The 12,318-nt window shown below is 43.8% G+C and overlaps 1 protein-coding gene across 1 annotated transcript in view; it reads left to right on the top strand.

The window, feature by feature from the left end:
- The first annotated feature begins 1,274 nt into the window (after window positions 1–1,274).
- Window positions 1,275–12,318, top strand: part of LOC106811302 (uncharacterized protein C20orf24 homolog) — a 16,044-nt gene continuing 5,000 nt past the window's right edge. Inside the window, exon 1 of the mRNA XM_014814876.1 lies at window positions 1,275–1,492. Within this exon, the coding sequence (XP_014670362.1) occupies window positions 1,379–1,492 (114 nt within the window). The 5' untranslated portion in view covers window positions 1,275–1,378. The remainder of the gene's footprint in view (window positions 1,493–12,318) is intronic.

Below are 12,318 nucleotides of genomic sequence, written 5' to 3'. Positions count from 1 at the left end.
GCACGCACGCACGCACGCACGCACGCACGCACGCACGCGCGCGCGCGCGCACACACACACAACACCGCACGCCCGCACGCACACACTTACACACACACCACACACACACGCGAGCACACACACACGACCATACACACGCCACAACACACATGTACCACACTCACGGACACACGGATATTGTATTTCCTGATGTGACAAGGGCTGACAGGGACTGCTAAATATTTGTAGCGAGTAATAACTAACAACAGCATCCTTGTTTCTATACACTTAACCACAGACACACGCATCCCCCCCCCCACATCACGCAAAGCAACCACACACACCACACCACACACACCCGCATCCCCCCCACATACACTGCAAAGCAAAACCACACACACGACACACACACGACACACACACACACACACACACACACACACACACACACACAACACACACACACACACACCACACACACACCCACACAAACACACACACAAACACACACACACACACCACACACATACACACACACACACCACACACACACACAGCACGCACACACACACACGGCAAAACACGCACGCACGCCACGCACGCCGCACGCACGCACGCACGCACGCACGCACGCGCGCGCGCGCACACACACACACACACACACACATATATATATATATATGACTAAAGTGACTGGATGGTATGTAGGCTTATACGCTCAATTAATCATAAAATTGAAATAAAATATTATTTCTCTCATCCGATAAATATTGATATAATATAAAATATAAATATTCAAGTCTTTTTTGAGAAATAATTACGTGAATTTCGAGTAATTTCAAGTTATTTCGAGTCTTCAAGAGTTATAATTGGTTTGATTTTCAACATTTGGAGAGTTAATTGTTTAGAGTTAATTGTAGATAGTTAATTGCATGCATTTCCAGTCATTTCGAGACATTATGATCGAGTCATTTCGAGTCTTCAAGAGTTAATTAGTTTGATTTCAAGTCATTCCATAAGTTATGCAGCCTAAGTGAAGTTCGAGTCATTTCGAGACATTTCGTGTTAATTATTACGTGTCATGGCCATATCTCTGGATATAATACAAACACTATGTCATGACCTACTTTGTGTCGCTAGGTGCATATCGAATGATTTTGAGTCATTTCGGTGCTTGACACTGCTTGGGAAGTCTCGGCGCATGCGCATGCGTTAGATTTGTATATGGTCTAGACTGGTACTCGCTCCCAACTCGATTACTCGATGGGTACCTAAGATCGATGGACACCTAAGCCGAGAGGTGGGACCAGGTACAAGTCTATGTATGGTCACGTATTCTGGAAGCAAAATATTACTTACTCAAAAAATTACTTACTCACCACATACAACTTAAATAGATATGTATGCAAAACAGGACAAGCGAAAGACTGAATCTGCACACGAAATATCGGGCAAATTAGATACATCTGTGTGGGTGAGGGCGTTTTCGTCCAACTCTGAATGGTCTAACAAGGTAAGAGTGTCACAAACGGGCCCGGCCGGTTCAAGGATAGAGAACATGGGTCCCAATAAAACCAATGTCATAATAGGGTTAGGGTTAAGGTCAGGGTGTTAGCCAAGCACATTGGTTTTATTGCGACCCATGTTCTCTATCCTTGGGCCACTCGGCCTAGGCCGGCCAAGTTCAAGTCTCGGCGGAGGTGGGGGGGGGCACTCACCCCACATTATGGTAGGTATGTACCAGTGCCACTACGAAGTCAAAAATGGGGAGCTCTGGAACTAACTCAGACCTGAAAATGGGGTCTCTGTAACTAATGTTTGTTGAATGTGGAATACTCTGGAACTAGCTCTAGTACTAGATAGCCCGCTTACATTAACTGCCGCTGGGCTATAGCATCAGCCATTACGAATGCTCGGGACCAACTTACTCCAGCCAGTCAGCGGAAACTATGTATTTCCGCACGTGGAGGGGTGGGCGGGTTGTGTTGGTTGTAGACAAAAACATTGTTGTCAAGTAACAAATTAATAATAGTAATTTGTTCATCTTTCATGACAAAACTAATATTACAATCTCTTTTGATCGCTTAATTTGTTACTTGACAACAACAATGTTTTTGTCCACAACCACCCAAACCCGCTCACCCCTCCACGTGCGGAAATACATAGTTCCCGCTGACTGGCGCTGCTGCAGCGCCACCAGAAATGTTCGTTTGAAGTTCGCAAATCGAATGTTCGTTCACACGAAATACCGCAAGTATACCATTGCAACGATAGTTAGAGGTTAAATTTTAGTAGCGGCTATAACTTAAGACATATTCACTTCGGATAAGAGGCATTAATTGCCTACCACAGACGTTTTATAGCCGGGTATAAGCAGGTCTAAGTTGGTCCCGCGCATGCCCTATGGGTCGTTCTATAGCCCAGCGGCAGTTAATGTAAGCAGGCTATAGTACTAGAGCTACTCTGGAACTGGCTCCATATTCAGATACGATAACAACGGCCTCCACCAATGGCAATGGCACCATGACCATGCAGTGGCACCCCCGAGTGGCACAGGCACTGTGTTCTGGCTGCCGACACTGACATTACGATGACAGAAGTGCTGCACTCGATGTATGCATGAGATTCAAATGGGAAATGTTAAAAACTATAGGGTCTCCGGAATGGCAAAAATGTAAGATCTGCATGGTAACTATAAACTTGTGATGCTCTGGAACGAGATATTCTTAAAAATGTGATGCACTGGAACGGAAGTTTAGGGTTGAAATGGTGTCTCTCCCGCGGCACATACCTACCATGCAATATATATATATATAGAGTGCCCCTCTCCCCGGAGTTCAAGTTGGTTTCAGCAAGAACAATTGACGTAGATAATGTAACCAATATACCATGCAGAGACAGCTTTTTTGAGTAGTATTGAATACCATCTCAAGGCATGAAATTAGCCAAAATGTTAAACATGCCCTTAGACATGAATGATGGATGATGAATAGTGAATAATGGATCATGAAATTCTTTAATAAAGCCTGTACTTGATGCACTCGATCATCTGAGCGTGATCATTGTTTTCGGCATGTGCCATCTCCTAAGGATCCTTTTAAGTTTAGCTTCTTTGTTTCTGTCATTCCGTAGTGGAATTCTCTTCCTTCATCATTGGTAAATTGCAAAATTGCAACTTTTCCACTGCAATCCGCAGTGTTGATCTATTGATTTGATCCACTTCTCTCTTCTCCGTCTTTGTTATAGTCCCTAGAGGACTTTTGAAGACTAATGTTTATGAGGTTATGAGACAAATTGAACAGGCCATCATTTGTGGCCAACGATGTACATCATATCGCCTACAATCACACCCGGTAGAATGATGGCGGAAAACTTCAGTCTGTGCATATGTGTTAAGTTAATGCATAAAAATAATAGGCTAACACATTTCTACCCTACTATTTTACGCTACCATTAAAGCCTCGCCACTTTTGCATGAAACTAAGTTTAACAGAGGTTGGCAAGTAGCGTAATTTATTAGGTAGTATAGGTTGTGTGCATGGTGTATCACGCTATTCCACTGCACTAAGCCTATATCCACCCTATGGTGGGCTACAGCTGTGCATCTAGCATTGGTACTGTCTTTATTGAGGAAGTGATGTGCGTGCAATGCCTGCAACATTGTGCAGCTGCAGCATGAAGAAAATTATGTTTAGTCGTATAACAAGGTTACTCAGCTTACTGGCTTATGCCAGATTAACCATTTTGCCAGACCATGCAATAGTGGTGACGTCACTGACGTGTTAGTATTTAACACAACAATACACTTCAGACAAACTAATTATACACCTTTTGTGTCTCTAAAGCATCATGGACTGCTAGAAAGTTAAACTGAACAAATGTTTTACAGGTATCAGTGAAATGATGGGTGGATTGATATGAACTGGTGTTTAGGCTTGACACTACCACTGAGAGTTGAATCTCTTTTAGAAACCACAGTAAAAATGTAAGCGAAATAAGCTACGAATCTCACAAAATAAACAGATCAACACCAGCAAGTGCGGTGTAAACAATTCTAATGAGCGCATAATTTTTGCCACGAGGTACCAGACAATCACCTGCCGGACAATGAGCGAGGTACCTGTATTCTTGCTTAGGTGTGCAATATTATTTCAGTCAACTTACTTGTAGTTCATTAAAAACATTGTCTATCTCACATTTAAAATTAATGAGTATTATGCATGCATTTGCATTGCACGGGCATTAGCACTCCAGTTGCTGATGCTACCAGTTAGGTACATATGAGATCTGACCCAGATTGATCACTAAATAGATCCCATGTCAGATAAATAAACGTTAGTTGTAGAGTATCATTATGCTACCAGTACCAGTTCGTAACATGTCAGGCCATGATTGGGTATAAACATAAATTAGCAAGTAGTCATTGTTTGTGCATGTTCAGTTGCCACCTGTGCTGCAGTGTCAAATTCATTGGGTTTCATGACCATGTAAGAGTAAATTTATTTTATGGTACATGCATTGATTTACATAAAGTCATAAACTATTCAAACAGTATTGACAACTGGTATAGTACAGGGATGAGAATTGTCCGCCGATCGGCGGAATTCCGCCAATTTGACAGCCGCGTGAATCGTGCAAATTCGGTGGAAAAAAAAGGAAAAAGAGAAAAGGAAAAAAAAAAATGTTTTTTCCCCCTGGGTGTGATGACTATTTCTGTTTCAAATGGCTATTCCAATCAATCCAATATAATATCATTAAGATTTGTTTTGACTTCAGCACCAACCAATTCTGCTCATTGTATGTTTAATTTGTTAAACTGCTAGACAGGTAAACAATAGTGTACTGCCTGTGAACTTTTAACATGGTTTGAATAAATTTTTATATCGCATGACAATTTTATATTTTTAGCTCATCTGACGAAGTCAGATGCAGCTTGTAGAATCGCACGATCGTCCGTCCGTCCGTCCGTGCGTGCGTGCGTCCGGCCGTCCGTCCGTCAAGAGTTGGGCACAAATCTTAACCGCTCGACGTACGGTCACGATATTCGGGAAGTCGGGGGGATCGTCAAAACGAGTTGGGATGTCGAAGCTGGGGGTCAAAGGTCAAAGGTCAAGAGGTGTAAAAGAAGGGGTAACATTCTCTCCTTAACTTAAGGTATAGGGAGGAAATGCAGAATTGCGGCACAAATCTAAACGGCTCGACCTAGGCTCGTGATAGTCGGTGTATAGCATCATGGTAGGTGCCGAAATTGGAAGTCACAGGTCAAAGGTCAATGGGCACAGGGCAGATTTTAGACATTTTCTGAGGACATGGTCTGACGGAGCGATTGGAAAACTTTTTTGTTTCAGCGGTGACCTAGCATTTTTATGGCTTTATTGAAAGGACCATGAAATGTACCTTCTCCTGACATGCGAAGAGTAAGTGTCGGATAACCTTTTGACCCTCAAGAGGAGGGTTAAACATGGATTTGTTTACTGTCTGTTAGTAAGAATTTGACTGCTGGGTTTGCTAGTAGAATCTATACATGCCTGGATGTATGAGGCTACAATGTCACAGTGAAATTTCAAAAGCTAAATTTGGTTGAAGAAGGTTTATAATATAATTTATATGCTCCTTAAATAATATAATTTCTATGGCATTCTGTACTGTCAGTATGTTACATGTAACGTATGCCACTGCCAGTTGGCCACTGCCAGTGCATGTGGTGGTGGGGTGGATCGCTCCAGCGACGAAAACATTGAACATTTAACTATTCTTGGGTTCAAAATGATTGCGGCGCTGAAAGATTTGGATACACAAGAGTCATTTTGACATGCTGAACTTCAATAGAGTGGATGATTTGACCATGTCTGCTCAAACCATATGGCAGCCATCTTAATTTAGTATGGCGACCAGTGACGAAATGTTGAACAATACTATCTAAACTACTACACAACGGCGCGGCACAAGGGCCGCACCCGCAGCACCACACGCGCGTGCCACACACACATACACGCACACACGCCCACACCAGAACGAGCCACAGCTAGGCCTCCACATGCGCGCACACGTCCACCGACCGTCTGCGCCACACAGGCACCACACACACTCACAACACACATACAGTAAGCAAGAAGTACAGAAGATGGCAGCAGGGTACCAGTTTTGGTTAACTGGAATAAGCCTACGATTGGCAGAGTGTTTATCCTTGACATTCATAGATCACACGGAGAGGCAACTTACACGCTGTATGTGGAAGACCGTACGGCGATCATTCGTGGATGTTTGCCATGGACCATTACCATTATCAGATTGTGACAGTGCATGTAGTAATTAACCTTCAGGAACTCTTCCAAACGATTCCGTGATATCCATTGTGAATTTGTACCAAGGGAGAACTTTGTCACTCCAGGAGTCGTCACACAAGTTCGTTGCTTTGGCAACAATCAGATACACGAACAGCAGTACGCTATAGTGAGAGAGGATGGAATGAGTGGAGTCATTGGAATTACGAGAAGAGGAGGCTATTCGCGCGAGTCGGATGAGTGGCTTGGAGCTGAGAATATAGACCAGAATCCTATAGTAAGTTTGAAGGACCAGTTTCAAAAGACAGTCGGGCAACTGATGTCCGCCACCAAAGAACGAATTGGCTAGTGTCCGAAGAAATCGTTTGCATCAGCATCTCTCAATTAATGACACTCAGTCATTCTTGAAACTGGGGAAACCGTTGCGCGGGCTCAGGAGACAGTGAAAAGCGACCTGTATGTGCTTGACACCAAAGTGATTGCCTGATGAAGTGAAGCACAGTGCATCCGTGGAGGACACTGGCAAAACATCATATGACAGATTTGTGGAGGCAAGCGATCAAGGATCCTTGCCGTACAAATTTCTCATGATATCCCATCTTTCAAAGAACAATCTGCCACTGTTCAAATTCGAAGGCCCAAGAAGCAACATGGAAAGTCTCTAGCGATGAAGATTACAAAAGTATGAAAAGTAATGTGGCGTGTTTCTACACGAATGTCTTTTTGCAAGCAAGAGATTGTGATCTTTGATACATTCTTTGAACATGAGTGTCAATGGTGGCACAGCATTGGTGAAGATTAAATACAATGCGCCACGCGACTGGAAAAGCTGAACTTTTTGCCAGTGTTTTGGAAGCTTTGTGCGCCACCGTTTAATGATATGCAAAAAGAAGTAGTTAGCATTTTTTTGATGGGGCTGCCTTAGTCCACCAAGTTGGAGCACTACGGAAGTCTGGCAACAGTAGGTGGTCAGGAACATGGTTGGGTTACTATGCCACAGAAATCAGTTGCCTTCGTTACATTGCCCGAAAGGTAAACGAGGGGAAAGTCTGTTATGTGTGTTGATTCTAGTGTGGGAACCTACAGAAACGGACAAGTCTCAAAGGAAGCACAGGCTTGGTCGTGGCACTGGCATAACACTCCCATGTGGACTGAACAGACATCCGTACCACGAAGACTGGAGCAGTTCCTTCATGTAGATTCACAAAAAGACACTATTCAGTTTACCTCAGAATGTTCTGCCAAACGATGGCTGGTTCCAAGAAGGAAAACTAACTTCTAACAACCAATGAAGAAGAGGGTTAAATGCAAAAGGCACCGCATTTCTGATGTTTCTCAAATTAAAACAATTGTACGCATGAAGGCTGATTTCACGCCATGTTGTAACATGCTTGGTGCATATCAGCGGGGGCACAGAAGTAATATAATTCCATGCACAGACACGGATGCGGTTGTGTGTGGCGAGTTGCGATGGCAAGCGTTATGGACGGTGGTGCACATGTGGTTGCATTTTGGCACATAGAAACAATTTCAGGCACATTGCTGCTCACAATATTGCGCTCACATTGCCTGAAGATCATTGGGGCCTTTTGTTCCTGCCCACCCCTGTTTCGCGATGCGATAGCGTTTCTGCATATCTGGGATTGGCAAAAGACCGCGTGGAACATATGGAATTCATGCTAACTTGAGGAGGTTTACATCATGCTCTCTAGCAATGCACCAGCTGAAGTAAACAAATGATGATATGAAACCACATTAGAGAGGTCTTCGTTGTTCTGCTACAGTAGAACTTCGCCTCTGAAGAATGAACAAAGCACGGAAGGCAGCTGTTTTGCCTCAGGGAATCGGGCAATTGGAAAACATTCCAGCCAACAAAGGGAGTCCTGCAGTCAAATATGAAGAGGGCGTCTTTCAGGCTGGTCACATCGGGGACATGTCTTAAAATTGCAAACCCAAAGCTGCCTTCACCTGCAGATTGGGGATGGGCAAAAAAATGCTTGATGATGGCTGGCGATCCTTTTGACATATAATGCAGAGGGTCAAAGGAGGTTGCGAGAGCCATGATCAATGCAAATGTAAGAACGCTCCGGGTCAAGTGCTGCTGAAATTGAAATGTTTCGCCAGTAATTACGCATGCAGCAGAACTGTGTTCTTGCTCAATGCTTCCCCAGATGAGCAACAGGAGAAGTAAAATGGATGGAAAACGTCTTGGCGCAATGTTACAGTTAGTTCAATTGGTGAGGGAGAAATATTTTGGAATAGGCTTTTTGCTCATATGAAACAATTGAACATTGCATGTCGAAGCCCTCTGTGTACTAAATTCGCGCCACAGGTATTTAGAACCAAGAATAGTAATATTCAATGTGTTTCGTTAATCGCGGCACATATTGGAATTCAAGATGGCGGCGCGATCCAGTGTCAGGACTGTTTGGATGCGGCAAATTTCGAACTCAGGCATGTCAAAACCCTGTATGCAAAATTTCACACTTTCTGCGAAGATGTGACATTTCGAACCTTATTTTTGTACATATCCTGCCCCACTATACTGATCGCAGACGGAGACGGAGATACTAGAGAAGCGTTGCCGAAAGCGAGGATTTGACCCGAAGTGCTGAGCGCAGAATTTGTGCGCAGTTCCGCGCAGGCGCACGCGCGACCGCGGGAACGTCCTCGACAGTAATGCAGCCTGGCAGTATTGGATGCCGTGTGCGAAATGGCTTAGGACGGCGCAGGGCCGATCCCATAGCTGCCAGCGAACAGTCCACAATTTTAGTGTGGGGACACACGAGGGCAAGACATTTGGGACGTGAACAGTGTCACTTTTGTATAATAAAACATAAATGTCTCTGTTCGGTAACACTAGGGCTGTGTCACGTGAATACAGAAAGACTGGACGAAATTTTTCGGCGTTCGCGAACCTTGCCCAGTAATGGAAATGGCATGCAAGGACAAAAGGCTATATAGCTGGGACTCACTCCACTCGATTACACATCGAGTGACTAAGCTAAGCCGAGAGGTGGAAGCGATGTGCCAGTTCTAGTGGGACTATAGGCGGCGGCGTAGGCGGCGAAAAACACTGCTTTCCAACTCCCGTACGTAGTGCCTCGCCATTGGAACGAAGTGCACAAAACGGCTGCAGTGTTGGCGGCTGACAACCATTTCCATACTGGGGCAACGGTTCGCGAACGCGAGATTTCGTCAAGTCTTTGTGTGATTGCATGACAAGCTCGCGTTACGACAGAGACATGTATGTTTTATAACAATGTGAATACTGTTGCTTCAAGGAGAAAACAAGGTGGAAGCTGTTTGAATGTGTATTTCGTGCTGTGAAAAGTTTCAAATGAAGTGATCGCCGTCGAGCGAATTGGTTGGCAGCAAACGGCTCTTCCTACGTGCGTAATATAATTATGGTAAGCGTGCAAACAGTGCGCGCCGCGAGAGCAATGGCAGCCGGCTAAGCGCTACGGGTTGGACGTAGGATTTCGACGGAAATTTACAGGAAACTCGGCAAATTGAATAGGTCAACAGAGAGTAGGGCCTATGCTATAGAAACATTGAAGGAAGTTGGTAGTAAATAGATTTCGTATTTAGTTATGCATTATATTTTATTAAATTTAGTAGGAGTACTAGTAACAGCTAACAGGAGTCGTCATTATTTAATATTAGTAACTTACTAGTACCGGGTAACACAGTTTGTCATTGATAGCTCCTGTAGTAACTAGTAATAGTACTAGTATATCTGTATAGGCCTGGTACTTAGTAGTTACTAGTAGTACTTACTAGTAATATATTGTAAACATGTGCTTGTAGTAATAGAATGTATTCGTGAGGTGTGGATACAATTCGATGCTGCCACACCCCCTTGGGGATCGTGTTAGATATATATATATATATGGTGCCTGTAGAATTCACGAGGTACGAGGCAACATTGGTTTTTTATTGGGACTTACAATGTTCTCCGTATTCCTTGGGGCGTCCGAGTCGGAGCACTCCGGACTTTCAGCATGTGAATTCCTATACGGAACACTTAACAGTTCAAGCTTTCCCCTGTTCATCAGTTTAGGCACCTTCTGCGCAACCATGTTGAAATCTTTAGTTTGATGAGGAGTGTAACTATGGCAGAGATACAATAGCAGATAAGAAGTGAACAATGAAACTAACGTGTAGAACTGGATTTATTATCGAATAGCGAAGACTGTTGGTTTTGTTCCTATATATCGATCCTCTAGAGGCTCAGCCAGTCAAACGCTAAAGTACGCATCAGCGCTATATATTGTTACAGATGTGAACAAAAACTCCGTATTACAGCAAAGAAAGGGCAGCCTAAGTAGCGAACTAAAAAATTGGGAAACATTTCTAGGCCAAGTCCTCTACTAACTGGGTTAGTGCGATCGCCCATCACGTAAGCAAATGGGCAGAACTGCTCATTCAGGGCGAAAAGCCGGCTTTCACCCTCCTCCTCTAGGAAAGGAACCCGAGTACTGGCGTTGGGAAGAGGGCAGCGAAAATTGCAAAAGTGCGCCGCTACCACGCGTTTGAAGCGCTTCGCGCGGATATCCGGTCTGCAGATCGTCTATGTTGCCATTGCTCAGCCTAATGACAAACTCTCACGATCAGAATGGCGCTCTCCGCTCTGGCTCAATCTAACCACTGCTACAAGCTGATTTCGCCGTAAGATTTCTAACGCTTTTTACTAGTAAGATTTTACACGCGATCCTCCGTACTCCTGTCCTATTGTAATAGGGTGTGTACTTATAAAAAACTGCAAAGATAATAAAAGCTCAGATCAATTATTTCATGAGAAATGTTGATAAAATAGTGAATACGAAATCAGTGCGCGTCCAATTACCTAGCTTTCAGAATCATTACGGCTGTTTACATAATCTAAGTTCACTATTTATCATGAAATTTCGGGATGCTTGGCCATAATACCTAATTCTCGAACGATTGTTCTTTGATACATTTTTGCGTATTCAGCTGTAAAACTATCTAAATTGTCCACCGCAACAAACATGCAAAGTCATCAGAAATTTCTAATGTTTTGTTCAGCGACGACTTCGCGGCCGTATTGGCTTGCCATTTGCTGGATTTCCCCAGAGCTCGCGCCCAACTGTAAAAATAGTTCTTAGCATTGTGGGCAGTGGTATATCGCTGAAGTGTGGGAAGGGCGCTGGCATGGCAGTTTGGCTCCTATGAATGTCATTGCTTTGTATTGTTACGTGCTGCCCCCTGGTGTCAATGGCAAGCAACATTCAGTATTGCTTGACAATGAAGGTCAGTATCAGGGATGAGACGCAAGAAGGGAAAAAAGAGGAAAAGATAGACGAAGGACAAAGTACGAGGCGCGTAGCCGCCACATGGGGAAGGCTTCGGGAGGAGTGTCTCCTAAATTATTTATTGAGAAAATGGACCATCTGTAAACGGTGCATCTTAGGCCATGTGGAGATACGATTCTAGCTCGAACTTGGTATTTGCAAAAGCCATACTTGCAATATAATATTATTTTAAAACAACAGATTTGAGGCCATTCGCCCATGACCTTTATTATTGGGCTAATGCTAAGCAACTGTACATAATGGCTAACATTATACATTAAAACTTAGTAGAAAACAAGTATAACATTTCTTTCAAGCAATGAATAATAATCAAGTCCGACGCGGAGCGACAAGCGCTCATCTAACGTCCTACTGCGTGACTCTGGGTGTGTAGAGTGGTGGGATTCTAGTAAACCCTGTAGTCCCAAATGTGTTACACATACACGGCCAAAACTAGTGGAATGCACAGGGATGGTATCAGGAATCCTTCTTCAAAGGTAATGTTTCGTTGTGGATCGTTATAGAAAGTTGCCTCCACGAGATGGCGCGTACGTTTTAAGTGTCTTCAGATTAAAGATGGAAGCTCCCATCGTACCGTAAGTAGGTAGTAGCAACCAACTATCTTGAGACAGAATAGGTAACACCATTCCATTACCTAACGCAAGGCCTACAGGCTCGCAAATAGAGACGCTGGCGCACCTGTAACGCAATTAACGCAGGCAAAAACTTAACTTACAGTA

Source organism: Priapulus caudatus, unplaced genomic scaffold (assembly GCF_000485595.1).
Source record: "Priapulus caudatus unplaced genomic scaffold, Priapulus_caudatus-5.0.1 Scaffold526, whole genome shotgun sequence".
NCBI lineage: Eukaryota > Metazoa > Priapulida > Priapulimorpha > Priapulimorphida > Priapulidae > Priapulus > Priapulus caudatus.
The sequence above is the reverse complement of the archived record's forward strand: the minus strand, read 5'-3'. Positions and strand labels throughout refer to the sequence as shown.